At 38.1% G+C, this 15,517-nt stretch overlaps 1 protein-coding gene and 1 long non-coding RNA gene across 4 annotated transcripts in view; one reads left to right on the top strand and one right to left on the bottom strand.

The window, feature by feature from the left end:
* The window catches only part of LOC136105027 (uncharacterized), a 61,870-nt gene extending 48,553 nt beyond the window's left edge, over positions 1 to 13,317 (top strand). For both annotated transcript variants that reach the window (XR_010651836.2, XR_011740456.1), the window contains exons 5-8: positions 1,020 to 1,158; positions 1,984 to 2,102; positions 5,206 to 5,329; positions 11,031 to 13,317. This is a non-coding gene — a long non-coding RNA (uncharacterized lncRNA). The remainder of the gene's footprint in view (positions 1 to 1,019; positions 1,159 to 1,983; positions 2,103 to 5,205; positions 5,330 to 11,030) is intronic.
* Positions 1 to 13,443, bottom strand: part of UGGT1 (UDP-glucose glycoprotein glucosyltransferase 1) — a 38,162-nt gene extending 24,719 nt beyond the window's left edge. For both annotated transcript variants that reach the window (XM_065844485.2, XM_065844487.2), the window contains exons 1-11: positions 13,311 to 13,443; positions 11,820 to 11,902; positions 11,100 to 11,230; positions 10,125 to 10,237; positions 8,800 to 8,974; positions 7,379 to 7,475; positions 6,118 to 6,196; positions 5,834 to 5,934; positions 4,885 to 4,984; positions 3,701 to 3,761; positions 609 to 700 (exon numbers count right to left, since the gene is read on the bottom strand). In XM_065844485.2, the coding sequence (XP_065700557.1) occupies positions 609 to 700; positions 3,701 to 3,761; positions 4,885 to 4,984; positions 5,834 to 5,934; positions 6,118 to 6,196; positions 7,379 to 7,475; positions 8,800 to 8,974; positions 10,125 to 10,237; positions 11,100 to 11,230; positions 11,820 to 11,902; positions 13,311 to 13,435 (1,157 nt within the window). In that variant the 5' untranslated portion in view covers positions 13,436 to 13,443. The remainder of the gene's footprint in view (positions 1 to 608; positions 701 to 3,700; positions 3,762 to 4,884; positions 4,985 to 5,833; positions 5,935 to 6,117; positions 6,197 to 7,378; positions 7,476 to 8,799; positions 8,975 to 10,124; positions 10,238 to 11,099; positions 11,231 to 11,819; positions 11,903 to 13,310) is intronic.
* Between the last annotated feature and the right edge of the window lie 2,074 nt (positions 13,444 to 15,517).

Here is a 15,517-nt window from a genome sequence, read left to right as displayed (position 1 = left end):
CTTGCTGTTATCCTAAGTGTTATTAGATGAAAGGTCTGCTATGCCTGTGCATTTCTTCTAACTTATCACCCATTTCTACCTGTCCTAAGAAACTTGAGATAACTTAAACCTTTTCAATTATATTATATTTCTAGGAAAAACTACATTACATCAAAAAAACTAAAGTGTGATACACACATGTAATCTCAATCCCACATTATTGAAACAAATCTGGACAAGATACAGGGTGGTTTTCAGATGAAAAATTTACAGTGATTTATCCTTTGAGTATCAGTTTACTATCTTCAGAATAAAATCTGTAGGCTGACAGTCTTGGAGACCATAATCTTGCTAGTTACAGCACAGATCAAAAGAGCAGTACAAAGGTGACTTCCTATTCCGATATTCTAGGGTATTCCAGTTTTCACATCAGTATTTTTTGTTAGAAATGCACTTGCCTAAGAGAAGGAACCAGGATTTGCTTTTTCTAGTGCCTAACAAGTAAACTTAGTCTAGATATAGAGTTTCTGAAGAAGGTTCAACACTAAGTGACTTCACCACCCATGCACAAGCAGGATGCAACCTTGTCAACAGGATACAATTATTCACAAAAAGAAAACATTCCCTACCTAAATATGTCCTGAGTGTCTAAATCAATGAGGAGTCCATTGATGAACAGGGCAGAATCTCCTGGTTGTAATCCTAATGTTCCTTTGAAATACTGAAAGAAAGTAGAAGGCCATTAGAAGAACGCTGCGCACAGAAAAAAACTACTCACGTTTAATGTGCCAAAATTGTAGATTTTATCTCCCTTATTGCATTACAAATTGCATTACATTACTTGTCAACTTTGCTGACTTTGTGCACACACCCTTACCAGAGGAGAAAACATCTGAAGCTCTTTAGTGCATAGATATATAAATGGGACTTCTGATTCAGTAGTGGAAAGTCCCTGAGTAGATTTTTAATTATACTTGGATTAAATAATGAGACATGCTTGAGAGAAGTAATTTCTTTTTTTTTTTTTTTTTTTTTTATAGCTGACAGCCCACAAAGTATATGGACAAACAGCATCCGGTTACCTGTCTCTGCTCTTTAACACACAGTTCGGGGCAGACCAGACTTAAACTGCTGGTTATCGTGTGGCACTCAATAGTGGAACTAACCACTGTGTCTAAGGTACATGTTAAGTCCTGACCTAGCGGATATGTCATCAATGGAAAGTGGATGAGCTGCCATTGCAATCTGGTCTCCCCAAAATCAGGCAGCACACAAGTGGAAAAAGTTTTATCAACATTTTAGGATTCCTTCCAAGTACCTCTATGCCATGACCCTTTGAATGGATACTTCCCTCTGAACTGAGGCACTGTCACAGAGAACAATTTTGAATCAGGAGAGATGAATAAAACACACTCCTCCTGAAGGAAATTTCCCAACTCTAGAATGAAAAATTCTGTTTAAAAACAACATTACTTTCATCTAATACCTCTTGTCTTGCAGTACCAGGTACAAAATTACAAAATAGTAAGAGGCATGATGAACACTGAAGGAGAAAGATAGTCTTTGAACATTTAAAAACACTAATAGCATGAAGAATGGGAGCAAAGCAGAGGAACAGCAAAGTACCATGTGAAGTACAAAGAACAGGAAAGCAGCATCCCAGGAAGAATTTCAATATTAAATAAATAAAGCTCTAAGAGAAGAGCTGAGTACATGCAGTGTTAAATTGTATCTTTTGGTGGATACATAGTAAACGATAACTTACTAGTAGCAGTGAACTTCACTACCAAATAACATCCACACAAGCTGAGTCATGCAAGAACAGCTTTAAGGGGCAGGGTCAGATGCAGCCAGATCTGGATCTTGCAGCCTAGACATACTTCGAATAAAAATGAATCCACAGAATCATGGCTCTACCTCTGGACCAGTCTGATCTAACACATAACAGAAAAGCCACCAGGTCGCTTTAGCTTGCACTCACATTCTATACTTTGTCCCTTCCAGAACCACACCGGATGACAGTGTCAAATCGCATCCCTTCTTTTCTGATCCTATTGCTATTGAACAACAAGGGATTGCTCTTTCAACACAGAAATCTCAGGGGACTTGTAAGAAGATTGCAGGTAATTTTGCATTTACGACTAGACTAAGCAAACATAAATATGTTTGACATAAGTATGTACTTAACATTCTTATTTTTCCTACTAAGTGAAAATGAAATGTATAAAGAGATCACCATAGATCTGCATAGATCAGCATAGATATAACAAAAGCTGTTGTTTGGCTTTGTTTTTATTACCATCCTAAACTTTTATTTTGCACTATATCCAGATTGCACTACCAGGTGTATTTTAATGGTACCAAATTTTGTACAAAAGCCTGTACGAAATTCCCAGGTGGCCAGATGTTTTTCAGTGCTTTGCTAGTGCCAAGTACACAACAGAGCTGTTGAAACATTCTTCTGCAAACACCGGAGTAAACTCAATGATCTCCAGAAGTCCCTCACAACCTGTTGGGGTTTTTCACGGTTCTGTTTCAAAGCACACGTAGACTTTCTTGGATAGCTGTTAAATTTTATCCCTTCACTAGTTTCACTCTCAACACACCAGCACTGGAACCTTTTCCTCCACATAATATTAATTGTTCTACGCCATGGCAGGAGGTTTCAAGTTTATTCTTTGACTTCCTTGTAAAGACTGATTAATTACAATTATCTAAGCACCATCTCACATTGGGTCATGAGAACTAAATTTCTTCTGCATCCTTAAAACTGTAAAATATGTTTAACATATTTGCTTTTCAAGCAACAGCTTTCTAACAAGCTATGTTCCATCCAGTTCAGACATTTTAAAAGCATCTAAAAATATTACATTTTAAGTCTAATAACCTCCACTAAAAGCACTCACACTTTTAATATCCGATTGCTTTCAAGAAGTTCAGAATACAACGTAAACCTAAAGCTGAAATCAGCTTATTTTTAGCTGTAACCCAGGCCACGTAGTGCTGTGACAATGAGACTTTACAAATGTGGTGTCCCACTGAACTAAGAACTAGGGCAGAGCTGAGAGGCCACCCTGCAGGCACAGTCCTACAGCCACCACTCTGACCCTCTCCACACAACTGTAGCTGCCAAGCCAACGCTACAAACGAAGGAAGGACTGATGTAACACAGACATCAACATTTCTACCACTGCATTTTTGATACGGTCCTGTCCTATAGATCAAATTAACACAGTCTGCATGGAAATCCTAAGAAGACCTACGTTGTATGTTTTCTGTAAATAAACATTTTCCCCCAGGGTTACCAACACAGTACTTCCACTGTATTTAATATTATAAATACAGTTGACGGGTTCTGAGTTCAGATACCGAACACAGGGTCACTTTCATGTACAAGTGCTTGCCAAGTAACTATCAGAACACTTGATTGCTGTCAACAAAATCCCACATCATCATTCCTCGACAGTGATCTCACTTCAAGAATTTCTGACCATTACTTCCATATTTGAGCAAACAAGCTAAATTATGCTCCTAATCCATATTTGAAAATCCACCACTTCTTTACTTCCCAGATGCATGCTACAACAAAGTTGTATGTGAAAATACCAGATCATTATTTGAGCAAGATGTAAACTTTTTCATACAAGAATTCTTTTCAAAGCTTGAATTTATATTAAAAACATTAGTGCAAAAGCACTATGTTACTTTCTAGAAACATTACCTTTTGGTTCTCTTCAATTTCTGCTCTGAGTTCCGAAGAAACAACTGTTTTTGTTATGGCTCTACAAAAAGAAAAACATCATGCTGTGAATCTAATTGTGTTTATCCTATGGGTAGATTCTGTTTATCCAATGGGTAGATTAGGTATCTACTTATCCTACATTTTGTACCTTACATATAAATATATTTAGTCTCCTAGTATAAAGAGCTGCAATCAGAAGCACTTGCACTTTGTTGTATCATTAAACAGTAGGATGCACTATTTTTTATTATACCATATAATTCACCAGAACATAAAAATGTTACCCACATGCGCACTCTCGGTGTCTAATTTCACATTAACCATAATAAAAGTGGGCAGCTGACAGAAAGGTAGAGGCAGGGGCTGGCAGCAGAAAACGGAGGGATTTCACTCCTCACTGTGGTTTCCCATTCCTTTCCTTACATTGGATCTGTGAATGTACAGCTGTACAGCTCACAAATCTGACTAAAAATGCAATGCCAGTGCAATGCCAGCCTTAAGAAGCTATAAATAGCACAATCTTAACATCAGTTAGTGGGAAGTAAAACCAGAATTCAGGTTCTTTTTACTCTCAACTATAGCTCCACCTACACAAAAAAGAGGAGCTCCTGTAATAGCATCTTCACAACCCAGGTCACGGAATTTATCAAAAGAAATATATTTTTAGACTGGTTGGGCAGGCCAGATTATGACTGAATTTCTTGAAATTAATTTGAATATTCTCAAGACAGTCACTGACAAGGTGTAAAAAACTGTGGAATGTCACATCAGTTTGACGTGAGGTTCATTGGGCTGTTTGCCAGAGTGGATCCCAGAAGACAAGTGGGATCCAGTTAATAGGTAAAGCTTAAAGCCACCAAACAGAAAACCTACCCAATAAATCTTCACAACTTGATGCAAAAGGTTCAGAAGCATTTAAAATCAAAATAGCACAGGTAATTCGGTCAAATTTCCCACCAGTCCACAATGACTGCCACCCAAGAGAAACACTAAGATTCTCTTTGTAACCTTAGGCTGGAGAACTTCTCTGCATAAGTGTTCTTCAGTGTTTGCTTGCAGCTAAATGGAAACTCGGACATTAATCCAACCAATGCTGCCTGTCTCAGGTTCTGCTCAGAAAAAAGATAGTAAGAAAACTTCCTAGAACTCCTAATTAATGTTACCTGGCTTTTGTAGGAAAGTTCTGACTGAGATCTTTCATGACCATCAAGGCATCCACTGGGGGAGCAGCCAAAATGCGAGCAGCAGTTTGAAAACTTAAATCTAGAAGTGGAAAAACAGAAGTCAAGAACTCAAAAACAAGCCAATGCAGAGTCAACTTAGGTTTAGCTTTCAATTTTTTTGCTTATTTGTTACCTATGAAAATTCATTTTCTATCTGTGCCTTTAGATACTTTTTAAAATCTTCTTCCTTGTATTCAACTTCTGTTTGTTGCCTTGAAGTAGGTAACCCTTTCAATATGAACCAATGTATCCTGTCTACAGGTTGCTTCAATGAGTCCAGACCATCACCTTTTTTTCGGCTAAGTTGGGAGGATCTGCCCTTCCAAAGGAGTCTGGGCACTTGTTTCACAAGACAGAAATATAAACAGCCATCTGTTGGATACAGGTGGGTTCTTTGTGGCTACAATGGATGTTCAGTATCTCAAATTAGAGGAGGAAAAGCCTTTCCATGAGTCTCTACAGAGGATTCCCAGGGAAGCAGGTCAGAGTTGCATGCAAGTGCTTTTGAAATAGTTTTCCTTTGGTCTTGAGAATTCTCAGCTTTTCACACCGTGAACCTGACCACGGAAAAAAACTTCACATTTCCTTTGCTTTTTTGCTTTTAGTAGATCATACAAGTAGTTAGTATAACAGTGGGTGTCTTACTGTACTCCACAATATAGAAAACAATCCTCATTTTAGAAGTCCTTTGAAACAATATTTCTAAAAGCTATTTCAACAGGACTCAACAAAGGCCCTTTGGAAAATCCAGTACTTTCCAATGCAGGAGTTTGCAGTCAAACTCTCTCAACTGTACAGGGCCACTACCAACCTCATTTGCGTAGAACACAAGAAGGTACATTTACGCAAGTTCTTAGAGCACAATACTGAAAGTCTTCACACAGATTACCTTGTAACTGCCAGACTTTCAAAGGTGCCATTTCATTGGTACTTTCCACCAGGTGTTTCCTAAGCTCTTTCAGCTCTTCTGTCAAGTCAGGATACAACTGCCTAAAAGGGTATGAGAGTAAAACAACTTCTGTGGTTTCCTATAAGTAAGTCTTCAAAGAAACTAACATAGGAAATATGCTGCCAACACATAGGGGTAACTCAGACATTTAAAAAACAGTAACAAAGCAAAAGATCAGAATCTCCACATATGACAAAGACCAACAACTTACAACTGAGTGTTACCTTAGTTTTCCAAATAGAAATCCCTGCACTTCATCAATAGGGTCACTTTCCTCTATTACTGTAGCATTCACATCTGTGCCTATAACCACACGGAGGAGAACACTATTACCAGGCCATTAAGAAACATTCCTCACACTCGTTTTGATTAGTCCAACAAAACTATACTGCAATAATCAAAAATAAGAAAGAAATGGCAAGCTTCAGGTTTACTTTTAAACCTGAATCCAAGAGACATTACCTTTACAAATGAACACAGTAACAGCTGAAATAAAACCAAGTTGGATTACTGAGAAGGAAAAGCTGAAGATGAGTTGAAATCTCACAGACCGGGCACTGCAGAGGGATTCACTGGGACCCAGGGGCTTTCAGGACACAGTGGCTTTGTAGAGTAAGTGGTAAATGCAACCCTGACCTCAGCCCCAAAATACATGATAGAAAATAGTATTGAAGTCCAATCTTGGGCTTAAACATCAAAATGTCCCATTCTACAAACAATACCAGGGCTTTTGCATGACTTTCTGATCACAAATTCATGGAAATTCTCATAATCATGTAAATCTTAAGGTGGATCACCACCTGGAGCATGTCAGTCTTTCTTAAATACTTCTACAAAAAAAAAGACTAAGGGTTTTATGTGTCTATACTTTAGATGGTGGCAAAATACTCTTGAGTCAGAGTTCAGATTTCTATCTAGAAATGGATAAAACTGCAAAATCCTGAAGAAACCATTCGAAGTCCGAGTCTTGTTCTCCACAACTGATATCTCAAACTTAAAAAAAAGTCCAAGATAAAAGCAGAAAATGTGAAAGTTTGCAAAGCAGAGATCAGCGCTCTAAAGAAAGCAGCAAAAGCAAAAAACCATGCAGAATTCAAACTTTTGCCTTTGCAAAAAAACAAGAACAAGAAAAGCATTCTGCTCCTTCTGCTCTAAGGATGGTTAAGTTCAGGCACATTAAGGGAGAGGAATTGCTTTACAACTGCAGCTGGTTATCTGGTAATAAATTAGTCGCATTACTAGTGCCATTACTAAGATCTAGCCCAGAGTCATGACTTCATTGTGTCCTGCATTTCACAAATACACAAGACAAGCACCACGGCAAAGATGTTTCATAAGGAACACAATCCCAAAAGAGAGAGGAAGAGAAGTGATTTCAGAGCTGAAAAAAAAGAATATCTGCGATTCAGACAGTTACTCATTTCAAATATAAAGTTTTCTTTGCAAAACCAAAATGTTCATCTTAAAATACTTAAAATAATTCACCTTTCACCTGTGTATCATCCTTGGCCTTATATTCTGTACTTTTAATAGCCAGTTCCACACCATAGCCAGAGAGGTAGACTTTTTCTTTACTGGGATTCTGTAAGGAAAAACAGTACAATATTGCCACTCTTTGTTTTGATGTACAAATTAAAAGCTGCCATTTCCCAAAGGCAAGAAATCTCAAGCTGGTACGCATCTCAGACATAACTGGAAATGCGTAAGTGAGAAACAAACAGAGTGAGTGATTCTGCAGTAATGTACTGTAATGATTATACTTCCTCATGTATTTCAACAAAACATTTTGAAGTTCAGAGAGCAGAGATATCTCTGTGAACCAAAAACCCACCGAAAACCACAAAGTACAGAGGAAGACAAAACAGTGTTTTCAGGAATCAGTGTGTAAGGCAAGTAGAGCAGGATAGACTCATCTCATGAAATCAGATAGAGGAGAGAAAGGATCTTCAGCTGTGAAGTTCAAAACCAAAACATTCCCTGAAGAGTTACAACAGAGAATTACACAAAAAGTATAAATCAATGACTCAAGATAGATGCATAACTAGTTCTGACTTTAATAGGGAACAAACGTGATCACTTGTTCAAAGTATTTTGAAGTATGCAGGAGTCATGCAACTGTATTAAGATCTGTTGTGTGATACACTGAACTCTGAATGCATAGTCCTCCCAGCACTGATAAAGAAATTACTTTTTAAAAGGAAAGTGGTGTGTGCAGTGTATGAATTTATTTTATTAAGAATGCAAGTGTCACCAGAAGTGAACCAACAGATGCTTTTTTATTTTGCATTCCAGACTGGCTGTTAGCTGCCACACTGTGCAGGTTTTAGCCACCTTGAGCGATATTCAGCAAAAAATGTCAAATAACTCTAATTTCTCAAAGCTTTTGAAATGTAGTTTTAAACACTAATCCAGTGGTTATGGGCAATTTAGGGGAGGGAGATGGAAATCAGGACATATTGTACTAGGACTAGTAAGTGTTTTTGTAATAAAATGGCTACAGAAACAAGGCCTTTTATTTGAAAGTGGTACCTTCAGGTTAATCCTTGCTTTTCAGAGCATGTAACTAAGTGGCCTGATTCTGGAGAGATCTATTTCCTATAATCTAATATAGGCAGAGAAACTATTTTTTTAGATTAAAGTCTGTAATTAATCTGGAGTTCAACTCTGCATTTGTAAAATCAAACGATCCTCTTATTTAAACAATCAGGAGACTTAAAAAACTCTGTATTCCTCAGCTACATGCAATAAAATAAACTTTGAGTGCTCCAAATAAACACCAAGCGCCAACACATTATGCAAATATCCATTTAAAGGGAACCAACTTAGGCCAGTTTTCTTTTTGAAAACCCAGGTCAGTTCTACTTTCCATGTCAAACAGTTCTGTTACAATGCACAATTACACTTACAGAAATAAAGTGTCTGAGAACATAAGTGATTTCTCCTGCCTCAGCCTTTGAAACGAGGCTCTTGTGGTGCTTGTAGAACTCCTCTGAGCCGATCTCAGCGTACAGTATGACAACAGGGCTTTCGGGGTTTGACACGGGGTACTTGTGGTCACCTTTGAACAAAAACGGCTTTGGCCTAAAAGTAAACACGGAAGATTATCACACTGCGACTCACAGCATTTCCTCACTCAATGCAAGACAAAACTGATTTTCTTCATGTTTAATCACTGAACACATATGTCAGGCTATCCCCACATACTACCAAGGTCGGCAGCACTTGATGCACGTTGATAGAGCTCTGTTAGAAACAGATACATGAAAATGAAACAAGTAGCTAGGTGCTATTTTGAATCTAATGTGATCCTTATTTTAAAAAATAACCACTTCCCTTAATTTTTCAATTAACTTCTTTTTTTTTCCCCCAACTGTGATTCATAAAATCTGTATAAAAAAATGCAAGGCTAACAGAGCAAATGTTCCAGGAACTCAAATTCAAGGGGACCCCGTGCTTGGTTTAGCACACAAACAAGACAGTGAATGAGAAGACTCTTTTCAACTTCTATTCTTAAATTTTGTCTAAAATATGATGAAATATTTAAAATATTCCCAGTGAGAAGAATAGCATGTGAGCTATAGATACCATATGTCTGCACACTGACAAAACCCTTGATGCTTACAAAAAACAGAACTACCAAGATTAATATGACAACAAACCGAAATTTAATGTTTTGTTCGTTTTGTTTTTTTTCTAAAGAGATATTTTATAGTTTATCATGTTGCTAAAAGTTACAATCAAGTTCTGTTCCTGTAAAGAAACCTGGATTTGAGATACATTGTGTGGTAATAGTTCTCCTTGTTAACACCAAGAAAATTATATGGGGAAAAAATACTAGGCATGCTTCAAGCCATTCGTGAAACTATCTCTCTTCTATTAACAATCATTTTAATACGCAGCCCAGCTCCTTCTGTTCTCCTTACAAAATAAAGGCTTTAAATATTCCTGAGAATTTCTACTGTCCTTCAACAAATGGTATCTAACTTTTCCCATGCACTTTCCAAGTATTCCTCCTCCTAACAGAATATCAGAGAGCAAGAGATACGAAAACAATCATTCCAGCCTGGATTAATAAGAAATAAGAGACTGCCACTGTGCGCGAGCAATGGACAGTAAAAATCAATACTGAAGAATGTAGAAACGACAGGTTTATTACAATATCTTTACAGCAGTAATTCTAACTGGGATAAATTTTAAGAGCTAATCTAGTTATAGGAAATTAAGCAAATACCTTTCTGAAGCTGTCTGTAGAAGGTTTCCAAGGGAGTCAAATTCACACGTTTTCTCCCCGTGCACAGCAAAAAACAGGGTACAGCCCTTTGGTGGAGGTTCATCTGCTGCTATCTGTATTAAAAGATTTGTAATAAAGTAGGTTGAATGTATCGCTTAGAACAAGTGAAAATGATACCAGCATAGCTCTGTAGCAATTGCTCTCCTGCAGTTTTTTAAATTCTAAACTAGTACTTCTTCCCTGTTTATCACATAATTTAAATGCAAGGTAAAAATTGCAAAATTGAGAATTAAGTCTTAACTTACTATAAACAGTTTTCCAGTCTAGTCACTGTAATATCAGTTCCAGGTATAAAAAGCGAGGCTTTCAACTGTGGGACGTTTGGTTGTGGTTTTCTGTATTACGCATCAGAAACCTCCGTATTTATTAAACATTGAAGGATAAAATGATTCCAGATGAAAAAGGAAGATGTCTCCTAGTATTACTTAAATAAAGCCCATTATAATGCAAGACAATCAACGACCTTCCATGTACGGGTTCTAATCTTTAGAGCTAGATGTTACTGGATTACTGTCTTCCAGCACATACAGCTGAATAACAGGAACAGCAGCAGCATCACAAGTACCAACAGAGCCCTAGGGATTTTCTTCATAAAAAATCTATATACATTTATTAGTGTACGAGGCATTGAAGATAGATAAACATTCTGAAATCCCAATTCTTTAGTCTGCTCTAGACAGATGGACTCAAAGTTGGCACCCAGTGAAATTAGAATATACACACACACACACACACACACATATATATGTATATATATATGTGTATACATATGTGCTCTTCAGTGCAGAGGTGTAGAGCACTTCATCAGTTGAAGATTTTTGATATTCTCAAATGTCTCTTACACAGCTCGTTCCTTCCTGGGCCTTACGTAAAGCTCTACAAGTCCTTTGAGGAGTTCCCATGTGCTGTACCAACCTGTTGAAAAGCTTGAACTGTTGCAGAGTAAGAGCGTAAAGACAAGGAAAATTTCAACAAATTCTGCTGCAAAGGTGACAGAGTCTGGCAGGCGATTTTCAGCATTTCATGGTAAGAAGAATAATCGCTACCTGCGAAGTCAGAGTACAAGCAGTTATCTCTCATTACCACATTCTCACTCAAGAGGGGCTTTTCAACTGAACCGTGATCTATCCTAACAGAAGCCCTTGACATTAATTGTAAATATGCACATGACCCTTCCTCCTCAATTTTCATGACAGCCAGTTCTACAGATGGATGAAACTGAACTTCACCAGAGATCCATGAGAGCACACCACTACATTCCTGAGGCTTGGGGAGGAGGGAGACACTTAAAAGCTCCCATTTAATTTCAGTTGAGAAACAGAAACACAGATAAAAAGCATTTATAATATCTTATACCTCATGTTGAAATAGAAACTGACAAGTAAAACATGTTTCAGACTCTTCCACTACAGCTTTTGTCAAACAGATATCCAGAAGCCTTGAGCAACTTGGCAGTAAAAACATGACTGAAATCGGTCCTCATTTGACTTTTATAATGCTAACACCACAGAAGACAAAACATGTTTTTCAACCATGTCACCTATCAGTCATCATCAAGAAAAATATTATAAAAACTTAGAATCATAGAATCATTTAGGTTGGAGAAGACCTTTAAGGTCACTGAGTCCAACTTACCATCTTGTTCAGATATCTTAACATTCTGACTGGCTTCCACAAAATTCCAGAATTTTTCTTGACCTTCTTCTGATAAAAATTCACTGAGTAAGAAAGAGAAGAGTTAGCTAGATCTATGAGTTTTCTCTGCAGTTACAATTCTAATACTTTGTCAAGCTTTACAGAAAGTTAACTCCTATTAAGTGTTTACCTGTATCAGAAAACCATATATTACTAGAAAAAGCAGACCGGGAAAGCTAAAAAGCAGACAAACCACACAAAATAATAGTTGCAAGCCAGGAGAAACAGTACATGAAAAAAGCTTGTACAGTATTTATGAATTTCTCAAAGACACTGACAGACAGCAGTGTCCGTGCTGGGCACTCTCTCTCTAATGCTTTTCTTTGCTAGCTATCTTTTAGGAGGAATACACATTTTCTTTGCTGTAACAAAATGTCATTTGTTGGCACTAGTAGCTTTGGTGGAGCTTGCTTGTTTTTAAATGAGCAAAAGGAGAAGTCACAGCTTCAAATCACATTTAATATTAAGCATATGATTACGTAGGTGTACAATGTTAGATAGTAAAATTATTCTCTGAACATTGCTAACAACAAATACTTCATCATGTCTAAACTTGTAACACAGTTCATATGCTGAAGGACGCTGCACCACAGGGTTTGGAGCTGTCACAATAGCCTGTGTGTGCATTTCAACCTGCTCTGACCCGAGGTGTTCGGTACTTCTTGAACAACTGGGGAATGAATCGCAGTGCTGGGCTAAGGAAATAGAACAGTGGGGATGATTTTACACTGTAGTGCTGCATCATTCTGCAGTTCACCCCAGGTGAACAATCCTACTTACCCAAAGGCTTTTAACATAATGTTTAGGTTATATATAAAGCCTTTGGCACACTTCTTTATTTGTTTATTATTTCATGGTCTCCTACGGTGAACTTTTCCTGCATTGCCAGGATATTTAATTCATGGCATTAACACCTCAGCTTTGCATTTTACTGCTTAAGGATTTAGCATAGAAGAAATTGTCCCCAGGCTGACTTACACAACTGTTCACAAATAAGTTGGTTTTAGATGATCAATGCACAACTCAAATGAGCAAAATTAAGTGCACACAATAGGTGTCTATCCAACCTATGTCATCAATGAAGCAAAAAATCTTTTACCACAGAATCTTACAAGACCATGCTGAATCTATCTAGTGCTTTGACTAAAATTTAATAAGGCAATAAATACTGACTATAGAATTATTTGTTATTAATGTTTGTTCTAAGGCACAATGAAAGAATATACCACACACAAAAAAATACTACTGTCTCCTTTAAAGTATTCCTCTCATCTTCCCAAGCACAATGATTCTGTTCAACTAAGTGTTATTACTGCCAATGAGTTAGTAACGACTAGAATCCAAAGTACCACAAAACAAGGAAAAAGAGAACACATTGCTTTATCCCCGGGCATATTCTGATTTGTTTATGAAAAATCACAATGCACATGCCTTGTTTCAAGTAGTAAAGGAGTGGAAGACCACTTTGTCGTTAGAGATGTTGTCACAGCCTTAGAATCTCCTTTTACAAGTGAAGAGCCGAACCAGATTCCAAGAACTGTAATAAGTATTCCCATTTTATAGAAACAGCCTAAAAAATAATAAGAAAAAAAGTTAGTTTTGTATTGTCTCTCTTTTCAATACAGAATCTCACATATCCAAATATTTTAAGGCATATTTTAAGATTCAGTGGCCTATTTAATGCAATACATCAGTGAGATAATCATAGTCTCAGCTGGTCTTCCAAAATCAGAAATACTATGAAAACATTAAAAGAGACAAGGATTTTAATATCTGAGCTGCAATTAAACCTAAATCAATTCCAGCTTCCTCTATGTTTAAGCTTCCAAATATACTTGCTTCTCTTCTGGGACACCCACGTCATACGCTATGTGGTGGTAAGAAGTGGTATTACTAACTGTCCATATTTCAAATTCAGTGGAAAACCTTCCCACCGTTCATTTTACAGGAAGTGAAGTCACATTTTGTATTTGCGCAGCCCCCCCAGCTGGTGTACTAACCGATGCGGGAAGAGCCAGGCAAGGTGAAGGTTCTGCAGTCAGCCCTTCAGGTTCTGCTGCGTACAGCGGGCTTCTTCTCTGGGGAATGAAGAAACAAGCATTTCCTGGGTGCACTAAGTACCACCAACTTTAGAAGCTGAAAAATGAATGAAATAATGAAGACAGACTCCAGTGATACAACGTCCTGCAAGAAATGAGCCAAGGAAAAACAAAACCGGAACCATTATTGTCCTTCATGCGTATTTTTATGCCTATATATTCTCTGACAGCGGAGTGGAATTTCCATACCCACACTTCTTAAGCTTATGGAATTCTTCTGTTAGTCTCCAAAAATTCAAGCTTTTCCCCCGCTCTCCGACTAGAATATAATATCCACTCAGGCACTTTTGCACTTCTTATTTTCCTAGGTAACTCATTTTCCATTCAGCCCCCAACTGGAACGATAGCCTACTCAAATTGCAGCTGCATCACACCCAACAACCTGTCAGGATCTAACTCGTGTCTCTTTTTCATCACAATCTCAATGTAAAAAATAGTCTTTGCAGATACGTATGTATCTGTAGTTATAAGTCTACCTGCAACATCATCCTACTCCATTTAAAAATCTACAATGTTCCAGCTAAAAGTTCACCAGCAATCACTCACCCATTGCTCGTTCTATATCTAAATGTCCTTTTTTTCTGACTAAACACAGAAACGCCCTGCTGGAATATCCAAAGAGCAGCTTGCCCAGCTGCACAGGACATTTGCTTTGTGCTGCACTTGGGAAGCGGACAGATGGCATCGCGTGATGGGACAGTCACAAGTGCCACCTGCCATGTGCAAAGGAGAAAGCTCGGTCAATATTTGTGGAATGAAACGTTGGCTTCCGCCGCATGCAACAAAAACACAAGGTTTGCAGTTTCCTCCCAGAATCCGGCCCTTCTTATTCACTGAGAATTACACACAGTAGTTTGGAATGCGTGAATGAACACACCGTACTGCATTCCTGCAACTAACAGTCTGATGCTGCTCTCTCATGCCTGCTTCCTCGTTCTGTGAAACACTGCAATTAAAGCCTTTTCCTATATGAAATAGGAAAAAAATAAAGATACATCTGTCACCCGACACCAGTTTAACCAGCAGAAAACCTGCAGATTAGAAAATATCAACATTCCGTGAATAATAACAGCTATAAAATGAAAGACCAGTATCTCAAAGAAAATAAAAACACGATGGAGAACAGAAGAGGTAAGAGGCGCAGGAAGGAACACAAGTGACTTGAGGAGATCCAGCTGCGTTTGTGTGAGATAACAAATCAAAACCCAAGCTGAATTACGACCTTGTGAAGTGGATATTTGAAGGCTCATTTGTTTTTCAAATATTTTTCCTCCTTATTTTTCATCCAGGTACTCAATTTAAAATACAGTTGACTCCTGGAAACTTGCACACCTTGCCTTAGAGAGCGGAATTAGCCACCCCAGAGCCCCGGGTCCTGCTGCAGTGTCACAGCCCCCACCTTGGCCACCTACCGAGCGCTGTGCTTGGGGGACAGAGGCAGACACACCGGGACACAGCCCTGACATGCCTGGTGCTGTGACCGGCGGAGATCCCGGTGACCGGGTCAGTGCTATAGATACTGAACCTACAACGTGCCGT

Source organism: Patagioenas fasciata, chromosome 9 (assembly GCF_037038585.1).
Source record: "Patagioenas fasciata isolate bPatFas1 chromosome 9, bPatFas1.hap1, whole genome shotgun sequence".
Taxonomy (NCBI): domain Eukaryota; kingdom Metazoa; phylum Chordata; class Aves; order Columbiformes; family Columbidae; genus Patagioenas; species Patagioenas fasciata.
Note: the sequence above shows the minus strand (reverse complement) of the source record. Positions and strands in the feature narration are given on the sequence as shown.